The sequence below is a fragment of the Pimephales promelas genome, chromosome 9 (genome assembly GCF_988280905.1).
Source record: "Pimephales promelas chromosome 9, fPimPro1.hap1.1, whole genome shotgun sequence".
NCBI lineage: Eukaryota > Metazoa > Chordata > Actinopteri > Cypriniformes > Leuciscidae > Pimephales > Pimephales promelas.
The window spans coordinates 24211946-24227754 of record NC_142777.1 but is presented as its reverse complement, the minus strand read 5'-3'; the positions used below and the strand labels follow the sequence as shown (position 1 = coordinate 24227754).

Here is a 15809-nt window from a genome sequence, read left to right as displayed (position 1 = left end):
ATTTTCAGTTTTAGTTCTGTCAATATGAAACAGTGGAGCAGGTAGCAGACAAGGTTTGTGCTTGTGTGATATTCTGGATATGGATACACACATCACATCCATTCCATTAGCAATCTCTATTGGTGTATGAAAAGGGAATGCATTTTAATTATTTATTTATTTATTTATTTATTTATTTATTTATTTATTTATTTATTTATTTATTTATTTATTTATTTATTTATTTATTCGGGGGGGTAAAAGTCGAGTGTAAAGAACAGGATTCTGAAGGAGAATATGGACAAAGGAGTGATCATTGCTTTGAGCAAGAGTTTGGGTTACAGGAACATTCTTGTTCAATTGGCTAGAGAACCATTTATTTTATCTCGGGGCACAGCCTCTTTACAGCATGCTAAAAGTGCAGCACAAACAAATTGGGAAAATTAAAATGGCAAGCCATGCAGAAAATCTCTTAATGTCCGGAGGTGAGCCCACCACTGCCTGAAAATGTAGGAGTACTAAGAAGCTCTGGATCGGGAGAGAAAAATAGTTTTAACCTATAGGATATGCCTAGGCTATATTCTTTAAATAATCTTTACCAACATGTGTAAGGGTATGTTGATTCGGTTGATTCACACGATTCATCAGAAATTATGAATAATCCAAATTAATTAATAAATATTTGATTTATCATTTATTACTGTAAATGAGACGTGTGCATGTACGCCTACTTTATCTTGATTTAAATGTAACGGTTCTGTCTCAAATACTTGTTTAACATACATATTTAACATACGCAATAGTAGCCTGCCTGAATTCCAAGACAGGAATACTCTACATTACAATAATTCATAGCAAAAAAAAAAAAAAAAAAAAAAATGATGGCACGGTAGCACGGTACCTTTATATGTCTAATGGGTAACTTAGACGTCGGATGAAGGTTTATTTTCCAGGGTAAAGTGTACTAGTGCCATCTTGTGGACAGCATGAAAATATCGGAATAACCTACCATTTTTAAGAAATTGTGGTTTAGGACATAAAAGAACGTTTCGTTGTAATACGTTAAATTTTCTTCTTATGTATATAAAAAAGCGTTTCATTGTTATTTACATTCATTAAAGGATTTCTAAGCGGAACCCATGGGGCCAAAGTGTTTTCTCCCGGAAACACGGAACATTTTTCGTGTGACATCAAAATGGCTGCGCTCTAGAAAGTGGTAAAATTATTGTAATAAAAAAAAACTAAGGGTCGTGGTATCTCCGTTTGTAAAGAAACAACTATAATTTGCCGCCAGAATTGAAGGTATTTATTATTTATTTTTTTGCAGTTGTCAAATGGCTTTGTTCACTGATGTCTGCCGTAGTGTTCGCACGCTGTTAGGTCAAAGTCAGAGATCTGCGGCTGCAGCGGCGTGGATTCATTGTCAGCTGTGTAAGTAACTGTAAATAACTAGACCTTTCAAATAATTCATTGTTTGCTCTTTGCTGGATGTGTGGGTTAAATTATGCTGGCGACAAAATCACAGTGGATTTGAAGATACGCAATCTGCTCCCTAAAAAATAGTAAGTTATCGTTTGTGTTTGGGATCAAAACTTAAAGCAAATAAAATAACAACAAAAGGAAACAGCTAGAAATTCGATATGATAAACCCCATAACTGATTGACTTAAAATTAGAAGAATGGCTGTAGATTTATTTTTTAAAAATTGTGTTCATGATGTGTCTCTTTCCACTAGCTCGGAAATACAGTAAGGCGGCACCTGATCCAGAACCAGTGGTCAGTGAGAATGAAGCCATCAATAAAACATTTGTTAACCGAAACCCAAGAAACCTGGAACAGATGGCCCTTGCAGTAAAGGATCGAGGCTGGGGTACAGCGTGGCCCTCTAGACAGTATTATCACAGGTTTGTAAGCATCCCAATTGTTTAAAATGGTTTAAAGGAATAGATGTAAATAGTAAAACATGCTGAGCACGTTCCTACTAACAGCATTCTAATGGCATCTTCCAGATAAAAACATAGATGTACACTGTACATTTTTTAAGCGTATACCTTTCCTTCCTCAGGTTGGTGTTCAGGCGCACGCAGCATCACATCACAGCTGAGGTGTTCTCTAGTGACTCAATAGTTCCTGTGTTGTCTTGCTCCACGAAGGAGTGGGCATTGAAGCGCGAGCTGGGCTCCACACGGTCTGTAGCGGCTTGCCGTGCCGTAGGTGATGTGCTTGCTCTGCGGTGTCGTGAAGCAGGCATCACACGTGTTGTTTATCGAGAGATACCGTGGAAGTTTCGCTCGGAGGCGGTGAGTCATCGAATGCCTTTCTGCGTTGAGTCTTCAAGTATTATACGTTGATAGCCCGATATACTAATTTATGCCTTTTCTCCCACTTCAGAATCAAACGTTCTGGATGGCCATGAAAGAGGGTGGTGTCACACTTAATGAACCAAGGCGAAAATTCATTTAATTTTTTTTTTAATTATTACTATCCTGAATAGTGTCTTCATCTGTAAATATAAATATCCTCAACTTTCAAACTGTGTGTTCATTGAGTCGATTACAGTTTCATGCAGCAATTAGAATATTTGGATAGAGTAATTCATTTTTGGTTTGATTCAAATGTGAAATGGGGAAAATTAATTTATTAATCTTTCAAATGTATTTTGACCAAGAAAAAGAATGACATACAGTTTAGTAGTGTCATTTGTACACTACCATAAAAACGTGGGGTCAGTAACATTTTCTTTTTATATATAAATAAATCATTATTTTAATTTAACAAGAATGTATTAAACTGATGATGAGAAAGACATTTATAATGGGACAATAATGTATTTAAAATAAATGTTATTTACACTTACTACTCATCATAAAATCCCGGGCAAAACATTGCACGATTTCCACAAAAATATTAAGCCGCATATTAGGCAACTGTTTTCAACTGCCAATAAGAAAATATTTCTTAAGCAGCATGTCAGCATTTTAGAATGACTTCTGAAGGACAATGTGACACTGCTTGGATACATTCTCTTGATGGCTGATCTTTCACTCAGTGCAGGTGTCATTTGGATTAAATCTAAAAACATGAACTATTACGCGAGTTGTTCCAACGTTATTACAGGAAGGCGGTACAGCAATCACGTTTTCTGTGCGCAAATATCTGAAGCACATGCCCAGAAAGCTATACCTCCAAGAGAGCGCGCAACTATAGCCTATTAAATTGAGCTTGTGCTTGAACTGAAAAATTCACACAATTATGTTAAATTACTTGAATCATAGTAAAGATATTTCCAGTAATAAAACCTGGGTTCTCCCAATGTTTTTTTCTCCATCCAATCTGATGGAGTTTTGGTTCCTTGCCACTGTCGCCTTGCTTTTGGCTTGCTCAGTTGGGGTTATTTAGTGTTTAGCAATATTATTGATCTGTGTTGTACTACTTTCATGTTATCACTGTGAAGCTGCTTTGATACAATCTGTATTGTGAAAAGCGCTATATAAATAAATGTGACTTGACTAATATCTGTAAAACATAGATTATATTTTTACAGTACCAATATGAAGAATTGAAATATCTTAAAAACTGAAACACAAATTGATGCAGAAACAAAAACATAGTCAATTAGATATTTCTCAAGCTCCCATTATGAATTCAATTTAATTTTTAAAGCACAGACAACCTTGTATATCAAATCAAAAAGATACATGTTAAGGTCATAAATAGAAAAAAAAGCAACAGCAACTTTGACTTGATATTTAACCCCATCTGATACCAACAATGAAACTGAGTTGCATTAGAATAAAATGCATCACTGTTTTTGATATTGATAAGGCATGGCTCATTATACATAAGGTGAGGAAAATCAGCACTTTGAAGGCTGTGGGTTATTAGCATCACTAACACACAATTTAAGACATTCTTGTGGAAAATAACTGCAAAACCAGTGGTGTCTCAATACTAAGAACATTCCACAACATAACTTTGGTTTCACAACATTGGCACTTTGTGCAATGACTATACACGTTTTAACAAATGTTTTACAGCAGATTGTATATATATACTTTATACTTACAGGACTCGTGCTCCACAAAGACAGGCTTGCATACAGAACAAACAGCATGCATACAATCATGAGACATCATGCAAAGACACAAATCAACCACCCCTTTAGCTAAAGACAAGTATTATGTAGGAGTTAGTTGTGTTCGTTTTAACTGCATGAACATTAAAACCAACAAAAGTAGTTATTTTGGTCCACCTCTATAAACTAAAGGCACTGAACCATCATGCAGAATGAATTAAACAGATCATGGCACATATGGCAAATACAAATTACGGAAAATACTCAGGTCTTCTAGGTTTTGTTTCCTGCATACTATACAGGTTAAAAAAAAAAAAAAATATTAGACAACATCTGTTTAATTGAAAAAGATGTGGAAAATAGCTCCAAATTTCAAAAATATGCCTGACACCTTAAATATTTAACAATATCTGTCTAATAACTCAAAAGCTTGGGGTCAGTATGATTTTTTTTTCTTCTCTGAATGAAGTCTCAACACCTGAAATTATTTGATTAAAAAATACAATAAAAACAGTGATATTGAACAATATTCTTATGATCTAAAGTAATGTTTAAAATAATATTTTTCTATACGTTTTAAAATGATGGTAAAGCTCAATACTTCAGTGTCATGATCCTTCAGAAATCATTCTAATATGCTTATTTACTGCACAAGAAACATTTCTTTTTATTATCAATGTTTTAAACAATTGCTTTTAAGGAAACCATGGAATACATTTTTATATTAAGCATATGCATGCGCATATATACATTTTATAACATTGTCTTTAGTGTCACTTTCAAACTATTAAAAGTGTCCTTGCTAAAAAAAAAAAAAATACTAATTTCTTTTTTTTTTTACGAAAAAAAAATCTTACTGACCCAAAACTTTTGAATGGTATTTTACACGGAATACTAAAACGTTTAATCCTTGATTGCTTTATCAACACTTTTTCAACTACTGATCTCCACAGAGCCAATATAAAGCTTCACATTCAATGAGAGAAAACAGCTATAAAGTGGATTATTGCATAGGACTCATAAAATGAGTGAGATCACACTCTTCTTAAGAACAACATGAAACAATGCTATAAGAGGATTGTTCGTATTTCCGTATAGTGAGAAATACAGCAAAAAAAAAAAAAAAAAAAGTCCACTCCATCTATAATATCATATTAAAATCTGTTAAGTAAACTGAATTTTATGGCTCAGTATGAAGGTGCAAAGGATACAGAAATATCAAAAGGCACAAGGTGACAATTAGAATGATAATGCTCTGAGGAAAACGGTTCCTTTATCAGTACTCACTTGACAATGGGTGGCTGACAGAAACCAGCTGTTGTAGATATTTTTTTTAACAATCCAGCTGAGACGATGGGCAGGTACAGGAAAATAAGTAAGATATCTATTGATATGTAACCATGTGCTTTTGTGTGTTGCCTCCAAGCGAAGTCATCTATCCAGCAATTATATGAACAGATTCCCTTCAAAGAACTTGGAATGATACAATCAGAAGGCTAAGTCTAGTGTGCAAGAGTGTCCTTTATATTAGCATCACTAATTTGTGATCCCTTTCCTCACCTTATCACTTTTTTATTCCCGTCTCTCCATATTTCTTAACACGAGCCCGTTAAGCGCTTCAGAGACCGGCTTCATCCTGATTTGTGTTCTGTGGCTGTCTGCAGCTTGGTCCAGGAGAAACATCAACATGTTTTTTCTGATGAGTCAAGCCCCTCCTTCCGTGACTCCGCCTTCGTTGTGCAGGAGAATATCTCTGACAAACAGGAATTCTTCGGTTAATGATTGCTTGCATGTGATTTGACTTGTTTTTTCACATATCGATATGAATAAAATGCATTCCAGACTTTTTCCTCTCACCTCTTTCTCAATCCTGTCTCGGTCATCATCGTCAAGTTGGATAGACTGCATAAGAGAAAACAAATCCATCCTGCCACTTCTGCTGGGGCTGGATGACATCTAGGAAATAAAGTTTAGCAGACATTTAAAAACCATTACTTATAATAGTATATAAATCCATACAGACATTTAAACGCCGTTAAAAGTCTGCCTCTATCTGGTTTAACCTTATCACTTTCTTGAATGGTAATAAGTGGGTTGGATGTGGCCGTCTCTGCCCCATGGGTATCAGGAATGCTCTCATCAAACTGCTCAAAGACCTGAGAATGCCACAGCCATAGAAATAAACATACCTCTGATTAAACCGATTTAAAAACTAAAGAGATGCTGAAAAGCATCAAAAGTCACTTTAAGACACTTACATCCGTCTCCTCTTCACTGCCTTCCTCTTCATCTGGGCTCTCTGATTCTTCCTCTTTCTGTTCATGTTCACTCCCTGTGGCTGTTTCGTTGTGGACAGACGGCTGACGGACATCTGGCTTGGATTTCCTCCTCCAGAGGGCACTGTGGCGCTGTTTACTGTACGGCACATTGCAATGTTTGGAATTAAATATAGTAATGCTATATATATATATAAAATACAAAGACAGCAGTTGACATTACTGTCATTTCATTCTACACATTGGAAATGGAAGGTCACATATATTAAATACACAGCAGAAAATTGTCACATTATGCTGCAAAAAAGCCTCTACCAATGTGCGTCTATGAATGGGTATATTATACACTTATAGGAAATCTATAAATTTATAGTCATCTGTTTATGCTGCAGTTGATCAAAAAGGATCCAGTATACAGAAAGTCGTGTAATATATAGACTACAATTTAAAAGTTTTTAAATAGATAATTATGCAGGACGCATTAAACTGAATAAATAAAAAAAATGGTCTCTAAATGCACGTTACAAAAGATTCCCAGTTCAAATAAAAAGCTGTTCTTTTGAACTTTCTATTCATCCATTACTGGTTCCACAAAATTATTAAGCGGCATAACCGTTTTCAACATTGATAACAAGAATTCTGAAGGATCATATGACACTGAAGAGTGAAGTATTAGCAGCTGAAAATCCAGCTTTGTACTCGCAGGCATAAATGATATTTTAAAATATATTTAAATACAAAACTGTTATTTTAAATTGTAATATTATTTCATAATATTACGGTTTTTACTGCATATTTAATCAAATAAATGCAGCCTTGGTGAGTGAGAGATTTCTTTCAAGACCTCAAACTTGCCATTTCAAATGAGTGCGTATCTGCACTATTCAGTTCCCTCACTTACACACAGTTGAACAACAAACCAGACTTGACTTGTCTGTACCTGAACATCCATTGAGAAACTACACAAGTGGGAAAGTGTCTGTATTTCTGTATGAAAGCTTGTTTTCATGAATGCACCAATCTCAGTACAGCACCATAATGAAAGGTAAGTCACCTGGCACTGAGGATGCCACTATACGTATGCAGCTGTTTTAGGAAACCTTCATTGGGCTGCACTATAGGCCGTCTTTCTCTCACGTGGATGAGGGCTTGGTCTAAAGTCCAGCCCTGCTGCTTCATCAGGAATGCAATTACTGTGGAGGCAGAGCGAGAGACGCCCATCTTACAATGCACTAGTACGGCCTGTCCACTCTTCCTGTATCATCGGTACAAACAATGACATAAAACATTAGCATGAGAGAGATAGCACACAAAGACATAATCTAATAATTTTCATAGGGGGTTAGCATATCATACTGCACGTGTGTCTAAATATGAACTAATGCATTTTAAGAGAAGGATCGGTGTGGGAGGTCTGAACACAGAAAAAAACAAAATGCATGCAAACCATAAACAAAAATAAGGAAGAGGAGTGTGTGTGTGTGTGTTGACCTTGCTTCACTGATGAACGTGTATGTGTTATTCCAGTGTGAGAGTAGGTCGGTCGCCTCCACATCGTAAACTCTAATATTCATATAGGTGAAGCATTCTGGGAAAAAGTTGTCAATCTCCATGGTAACATTCAGGATGTAGCCCACACTACCAAAAAGAAAAACGGTCTTTTTATTCATCTGCTGCAGAAAATCTTAAATTTAACAAGAATAACTAAATTATTTTCAATTAGTACAAATATAATAATTCAATCATTATTTGATTCAAATATTAATTTAAAAGAAATTGTAATCATATTTTAATTTAATCTGTATACTTGTTCTTATGTAGTTCTTCATAGTTGGCAGCATTCCATTCTGAACCCTTTTGGGGTGGAAAAGACAAATAAATGACAGTGAATGTTTGAAACAACAATATATTGGATTAGACCAAAGACAAATGTCATTACTCACCAGGTAAAGGTAGTCCAATATTCTGGAAGGTTTGTCCATCTGCGCCATCGTGACCATCATCTCGTTGTCAATATACTCCTTGTAGTCCTTCATGTCTATGCCTATTCTGGTCTCCAGGGCCGTTCGCACCTACAAACACACAGAAAAAGTGGCTGTAGCTCACCGGCAAGCATTGGGCGCTGGCAACACCCTAAAGTCATGAGTTTGGCTTATACTACATTATATTAAAAGGCAAGTCACATGACATACAATGCTTTCAAACATCAAATCAAGCTGCTCACTAAAAGATGCCTGAAAGTTGTGTTCAATACCACAAAGATTCTCTGGATAAGAAAGCAAGCCCAGGCACATTAACCTTGAGTAAGTTCTAGAATAAGAGAATCTTTAAAAGGTGAAGGTGCCTTCAGGCTTAAACTACCGTTCAAATGTTTGTGGTCGGTGAGATTCTTTTTTTCTTCTTTGAAAGAAATTAAAACTTTTATTCAGCATTGACACTGACTGTCTAGGGATTCAAAGAATCCTGAAAAATAAAAAAAAAATGAGAAGAATTGAGAAAGCATAACTGCTTCTAGCATTGATAATAAGAAATGTTCCTTTAGCACAAAAAAAAAAAAAAAAAAAGATGATTTCTGTAGAATCATGTGACTGAAAACAGGAGTAATGGCTGTAAAAAAAAAAAAAAAAAAAAAAAATCTAACTTTTGGCATCACAGGAAAATTATATATATATATATATATATATATATAATATTTCACAATATTACTGTTTTTAGACCACTTGCGTTGCAAAAAAAGAAAGAAATTGCAGCCTTGACGAGCATACGAGACTTCTTTAAAAAAAAAAAAACGAGTTTTGAACAGTAGTGTACTTTGAACAACCTTAAAGAAGCCATATTAAAGTCCAAGCAGAAAAACAAAAACAAAGCGCTGTTCAGAAATTTTCATGTTTGTGACGTCACTATTTTACCAATGTCTCTGTCATTTCAGTACAGCGCTTACATATTGTGTGGCACATTTCAATGTAATATGGCTCACAATATCACAATAAAATCCTGGCTTTGCAAAGCAGCTGTGGTGAACAGGATGGACAGCAAACCCACAACTCCGTTAAGTAAACATTGTTGCATATATATGCAAAGAGGTTAAGCAATAGGTTGACCAATCATAACAAAGTTCATTTTCATACATACGATCTTAAAGCAAACATAAAATTGCATTTACCACCGATTTGACTTGTATTATATGTAGCGCTGTCAATCGATTAAAACATAACTAGATTACTCACACATTTTTAATATATTCTAGAATGTAATCATTTCACAGTTAGTCTCCAAATTAATGTAGAAACAACATAAAGACAGTATATTTTAAATACTTGTTTAAATGACATCTTTTTATGAATGAAGTAGTATGCAGTATGCACTGCATAAATTATAAATTAAATATAGATTCATCCTTATTAAAGCTACAAAAATTCACGCTTTCATTTTACCTGCTTTGAGGTAATGTTTTCCAAGTCCTCGGTTCTCATGATATCTCGTAGTTGGGCTTTGATCTCCCTCTCCACTGACTCCCGATTGGATGCTGAATTTCCTACGGTGTACCTCCTGACTGACTCCAGGCCAGTCATAGCCCCCCATTCATTAAGGCAGTGCTGGTCAGATTCCACATTTTCTCTGTAATGTTGTGCCCACTCCAGCCCGCAGCCAGGTATGACAGCTCCACGCACGGCCCGTTCACAGCAGCCATGCAGTGCCTGTAACACCGACCTTGTGCGAAGTGAGAGTATCACAGGACAGAGAGTTGTGAACAAGCAATCGACAAACCACAAACACACTTTAAACGTTCACTGAGCAAATTTGGAGACTTTATACAGACGTCTAGCAGGGTGCATGTTGACTGACTAATAGCCAGAAGAGAAACAGTTAAAGCAATAGAATATAAAAGAGCATTATAATTAAAAACAAATAATTAAGTGTGTGAAGGTTGCATATTGTTGTTAGTTGAGGAAATTGGTAGTTTCCTCAGCATTTCCTGCTTTAAAACTTACCACATCGTCTGAATGGACACAGGCTTAAAGATTCGTGTCACTTCTGCAGATGTCACACTGAAACCTCTGTAACAGAACGAGTGAAGCAAACAGTCAGAAAAGCAGAACCCCGAGGCTCGGGCTTTAACTGTGTATAAAGTTCTGCTGAACTGTACAGATCAAATAAAGTGGATTTTTTTTCAACCAAACTGAACTTTTGATTAAAAATGTTGTTTACATTTTATATCCATTTACATTGCTAATAACAGCCATTCTTCAATGTCTGAAATGTTGACAGTTTCCTAATTTTCAAAAGAAACAAAACCTTTGTCCTTGAACTCACTTAAACTTTCAAACCGCATGAAACGTGAAACTTGAAACTGATGATAAGATAATGATTTCCAGATTACTCTTTCACGGTAACTATAATTAAACTTTTAAGATCCCATACAGTAAATGTCATGTTATACCTTTATTATCATGTGTTTGCACTTACCCATCTCCATCTAGGTAAACCTGTGTGTCACTCCATATTGGCAAGACAAGACCAACAGTGCACTCATCACTAAGGAAGAGTAAAAAAAAAAACACATGAGTGAGAGACATATCTTAACAGCCTTGCTGAAATATAATGTATTTTTTTAAATAACTGCTAAAAGTTTGTTTAACAGGATATTTCAGCCAAAATGAAAACTGTCATTGTTTACCCATCCTGATGTTGATGTAAAACAATAGTACTTTCTTTCTTTTGTGAGACCATACATTTTGTCCATACATTTGATTTAGAGTAAATGATGACAGCATTTACATTTTTTGGGGTGAACTATCCCATTATAACAGCAACTAAACATTTGTAAAAAAAAAAAAAAAAAAAAAAAAAAAAAAAATCTGCACATTCCCATTCCAAAAACATAGCACAGGCTACTTGAATCATGTGTTTGTGAACTGAGGTGACCAAAAAGTGCAACAATATTTAGGCTGTAAATCTGAGATATACAAATATCCAACACGTCACATTTACAACTGAATATTTATGGATTTATCTCTAATGAAATAAAAGCTTCTTATGATGACTTGATAATATGGTCTATAAACCTACCTGTTTGAGCCTGGAAAGTCCATGCCAAGTAGTAGGCTCTCCTGTTTTTTGTCAAGTGTGCCAACTATAAGCAAATATCTCAATCTGACTGGGCTTGATGACTCCAAACGCACAGCCTGAGGCAGGGAAAAAGAGAACGTCAGGGTTAATGTATTTAAATGAGACCCATAAGTCTAATGACACAGCAATTAAAATTAGATTTTTTTTTCCTTCATTTAAAGCACAACGCTCATGCATGGCTATACAAGACATGCTGTTTTTTAATGAACAGATTAACTAAATTAAATTGTATTGCGTGTAAGCGTGTTCAAAAACAAAGCAAAGTCAAAGCACAGCAGTTTGTCATTTCTGCATAACAGAAGTGTCTCCAGAAACCACATTGCAGAACATGTGACATTAGATAAGCTAAACATAGTGTCTAATAGACACGGACAGTAAGAACAAGCACTTCCATAAATTAGTCTGAAACAGACAATAGAGTAAATGCATAGGGTAGCAATTTATCTACATGCTTTGTTCAACAAATTTCCATTATTTTCTAGTCATTTGTGGAATCATTAAAAATCATTTTAAAAAGGTTGTGCTTCCAAAGAGCAATTTCTAGTTGATGATATAAAGAAATTCATATTCTATATAGATTTTTTTTATTATTAATTCCAATCACTTTTATAGGCCTCAAAATGACAATTTTGAAAAGAGACCATAAGCATTGAAAGGCAGTGTAGTAAAACAAGTGTGGTTTGGGGGATCCTAACCAGTTTGACTGTGTCCTCTGGTCGTAGTAACGAAATCATTGCATGCAAATGTCTGCGCTGAGTGTCAGAGGCTCGGCCTCCTTGCCTAGGACCAAGTAGAGGGGGTACGGTTTCTTCATGTAATCCCTCCCTCTCTCCCTCTTCCACCAGGAGCACTGCCCCCTTTACCAGGGCGAAACTTTCTCTGGTGTGCGGAAATGAAAAATTAATCAGCAACGCATTTCTAGAGGAAACACTATATACACTAAAATACACATGAATGATTAAAGCTGTCTGTATCAGGAACCTTCACCTTTTCTGAAGTCTTCCTCGTCTTGGGATGAGCTCATCCTTGAAAATACCATTAAGTGGATTAATATAGATTAAACAAGAAGTACATACAGAACATCATAACTCTAAGATTTACCCAGAGAACGGTGATGTTAAAAAAATGGGTGGTGGGTGAATTGATTATGTAATGCACTTAATTGCAAACAGAGACCAGTACATTCTGCTTGACTCCTTTGGATCATCGGACACAGTAAGTGCTATTTGCCAAAATGGCTAAATAAAAACTTGAACTGTTAAGCCTTTTTTCGCACCCATTACTCATTCTGAGAAGAGTGACTGGGGAAAAATAGAAAAAAGGATCCTTGGAAACACAATGACAAGGCGCTTTGACAAAAATGGTCAATTGTAATGCAGTAATGCAGATGATAAGACACTGAGGAAGCTCATTCTAAAGATGATAAAGGGAGAAACAGATAGAGTGCGAGAAGACAGAGAGAAGGACACCAAAGAGGCTGTTATCAGTGCTTCTATGGAATGAAAGAGGAGACAGTAACATTACCTGTTATGTGACTGACGTGTCCAGACAGAGACAAGTAGAAAAAGAAGAGAGAGGGTGGAAAGGAGGAGCAATGAGGTTGTACATTAAAAATCCGGCTAGACTTTACTCTAAATAGTCTGAACATAGGGTGTTATAGAAGATACATACAGTAGTATGCACGGGTTATGGGTGAAAAGGGAGTCTTATGTTAGATAATAAATACTATGCCTAGCACACAATCAAAAGAAATAAAATGATTAATGGACAGTAATAAAAGTTATCAGGGACTTGGTTCTTGGCTCTTTAGCAGAATCCTCACATAATTCTGGGGCTTTATTTGGAACAGTGTGATTCGTGAAATGGATTTTCAGATTCACAGCAAGTTTGGGAAGCGTTTGGAATGCTACCAAGAAGACATTCCTCCTAAATATACAGACTTGTGAGCACAAAAAGGTGTAGACTATCAGGACACACATGTGGGGAGTGTGAGTAGGGTTAAAAACATGTGGAGAACTGACAATTTTCTTCTGTAGCATTTTATATATGCACCGTTTTTAGACGCAATAAACTCACCGGTGTCGTGCTAATAGATGGCGTTCTGTGCAAGGTCAGCAAAGCCATTCCACAGCCAGGTATCCTGTTTAACACCAGCAGACGAGTCAGAGCAGCTCAACAGAATGAAAGTTTACTGGGCTGAGTAGAAAGAAAAAAAAAAAAAACAAATGACAGGAAGGTCAAACAGTAGTTTTTTTCATTGTATTAATTAAATATACATTAATTCTTATTTAAGTAACAAATGTTATTTAGTCAAGAGTAGTGAACGATGTATTGTATTTTGATGTTTGATTAACATTAAAACACAGACAGCAACTCTCAACTATTTACATTAATTTAAGACATAACCGATTGTTAATAAGGATATTCGCCAAGATGGGCATTTTATTATAATTTTGTGTGAATTGGAAGTAGTGAAAGAGACTCAATTCAGTATTTGCGTACTGTCTAAAATATTTTTTTTTTGACGCTTGAACATTTATGTCTTCAAAACATGTGCAAAGAATAAACTTTCGTGAAGATTCAGCACTGGCCCAATCAGGACAGTGACAATTACGTCATTGTCTAGAGTGTTGTTCACGCTCGTCACCAGGCAGTCCTTATTGTCAAGCCCTGCTGTTTTTTTTTTTTAATAATAATTAAATATTTAATTATTTTACCAAGAGAAAAATGTTGGAATAAGCAAAAGACATTTTACAACTCAATGCCTTCACGCAGTTAGTTAATAACCATCAGATTGTTTTATCAGCCTTTTTCATGCTATAGCTTTAAAAAAAAAAATCAGCCGATAAATATTGATGGTCGATGCATTTTTACTATAAAGCAGACTCAGAATCTGTTAATAAAATCCACATGTGGAGGTCGGCCTCTTATATGCAGTAATTTATAATTCAAGTCAGAGAAAGAAGATTGTTAACCTTCAGAAAGTGTTTATCATCAACCCAAGGGAATTTTATTTGAGCTGTGTTTTTTCCATTCACTTCATAAAGTGTTTGGGATTTTGCAGTTATGTAACATGATTACAAATTCAGATGTCATTAAAGCGATCGCGAATAAGAATACTGGTTTGTAGATACTGATAATGACTTGTATTTCTCACATTTTAGCACTGCAACTTCTGAGCAAATTTAAAAAAAAAATAAGATTTACTTTATTATTATTATTATATATTAAATGAAAAATTACACAGCTAAAATTACACAATGGTACACAGCTAGATAAATTCAGAAAATAAAATGATAATTAAAATCAAAACAATTTTAAATTAAGTTAAGTTTCAAATTTGCACTAAAATGAATTAAATGTCAATTGAACTGACTGTCAAAATTATGACATTGTAGTATTTAATTGTTAGACTGTATCAGATGTGAGATGTGTTAATGTGAGAACTGAGTCAGAAGGTCAAGACATCTGAAGTGAAACAGGCCAAAAACCCCACAAAATTGGATAGACTAACAATGTATTGAAGGTCTTAAAAATAAATAAACAAACAAACTGGGATTTGTGCTTCGATTTTTTTAAAGGTCGAGGGACGTGCACCGTATGTGTGGAATGTGCCATAAATTCCCAACACTAAATCATGTAACCTATTGAGATAACAGAAATTAAACTAAACAGCCAAATGGTTCTGCGGTCTAAGATGGAGACATGCCGTGAAATTGTTTTTGCCATATCCTTGACACATATCACAAAAAAGCGATCATGTAAACCTACACATTCTGTTTTTTTTTTGTTTTTTTTTCACAAAATGTCAAAATATCTGCTTGAAGTTTGTCTATGAAGCTGTAATTATAGCGTAATGTGCGTGTGCGAGTCATATTGATACAGTCTGCCACGCTCAAGCATTACCGTACTGTTTAACGAGAAAAAACTTGGAATCTATGCATGTTACATCTTTCAGTTTCACCGTTGCCGAAAAAAAAATCGATCAATTATGCCACATACCTAATACAGCTGATATGTCTGTCTGTAGACTGATGCTTATGCGTATGTAGCTCCAATACAGCAGTGTTTCAAACAACAATACTCGAAGCTTGTCATTGCCAGTTCCTTAAGAAAAGCAAAAGAGGGCGGACGAAACATGGAGAGTTCGCTTACCTGCCGCGTTGAAACGGGTCGGAATTACAAGGATTCCCTCTTAAATAAACCTTCCTCAATAAATCGATGTTAGTTATTTTAATCCCATGACCACAACTTTTGCATTGGTCCAAAATACATTTAAAGGGGAAGGCAGAGCACCGTTTCACCAAACCAGGAAGACATCTTGGCCGAGAAAAGTAAATGTGCCCTTA

The 15809-nt window shown here is 35.4% G+C and overlaps 2 protein-coding genes across 3 annotated transcripts; one reads left to right on the top strand and one right to left on the bottom strand.

Annotated features, from left to right (window-relative positions):
* Positions 1–1091: 1091 nt before the first annotated feature.
* On the top strand, positions 1092–2512 carry mrpl18 (mitochondrial ribosomal protein L18). Its single transcript, XM_039664524.2, has 5 exons — positions 1092–1195; positions 1307–1410; positions 1715–1883; positions 2045–2279; positions 2371–2512. The coding sequence occupies exons 1-5, from the start codon at positions 1119–1121 to the stop codon at positions 2440–2442; spliced, it is 657 nt and encodes a 218-aa protein (XP_039520458.2). The 5' UTR covers positions 1092–1118; the 3' UTR covers positions 2443–2512.
* A 1087-nt stretch (positions 2513–3599) lies between these two features.
* On the bottom strand, positions 3600–15809 carry LOC120474342 (protein phosphatase Slingshot homolog 3). 2 transcript variants are annotated; one of them, XM_039664525.2, is made up of 16 exons: positions 15616–15809; positions 13537–13656; positions 12448–12485; positions 12156–12339; positions 11401–11516; positions 10798–10866; positions 10323–10388; positions 9765–10041; positions 8274–8402; positions 8138–8184; positions 7822–7968; positions 7385–7585; positions 6313–6469; positions 6118–6210; positions 5912–6010; positions 3600–5807 (listed from the first exon to the last, which is right to left on the bottom strand). In XM_039664525.2, exons 2-16 carry the CDS (start codon positions 13582–13584, stop codon positions 5673–5675), a joined length of 1806 nt encoding a protein of 601 aa, XP_039520459.2. In that variant the 5' UTR covers positions 13585–13656; positions 15616–15809; the 3' UTR covers positions 3600–5672. The 2 variants fall into 2 exon arrangements, with proteins under 2 accessions (XP_039520459.2, XP_039520460.2); XM_039664526.2 differs by lacking the exon at positions 15616–15809 and adding an exon at positions 15463–15605.

Coding starts and splice junctions, on each gene's coding strand:
- mrpl18 (XM_039664524.2), top strand. CDS start 1,119: ATGGGGCCAAAGTGTTTTCTCCCGGAAACACGGAACATTTTTCGTGTG. Junction 1,411..1,714: donor GTGGATTCATTGTCAGCTGT/GTAAGTAACTGT, acceptor TCTTTCCACTAG/CTCGGAAATACAGTAAGGCG. Junction 2,280..2,370: donor GGAAGTTTCGCTCGGAGGCG/GTGAGTCATCGA, acceptor CTCCCACTTCAG/AATCAAACGTTCTGGATGGC.
- LOC120474342 (XM_039664525.2), bottom strand. CDS start 13,584: ATGGCTTTGCTGACCTTGCACAGAACGCCATCTATTAGCACGACACCG. Junction 10,389..10,797: donor GTTTACCTAGATGGAGATGG/GTAAGTGCAAAC, acceptor GTTCTGTTACAG/AGGTTTCAGTGTGACATCTG. Junction 5,808..5,911: donor GAGACAGGATTGAGAAAGAG/GTGAGAGGAAAA, acceptor CCTGTTTGTCAG/AGATATTCTCCTGCACAACG.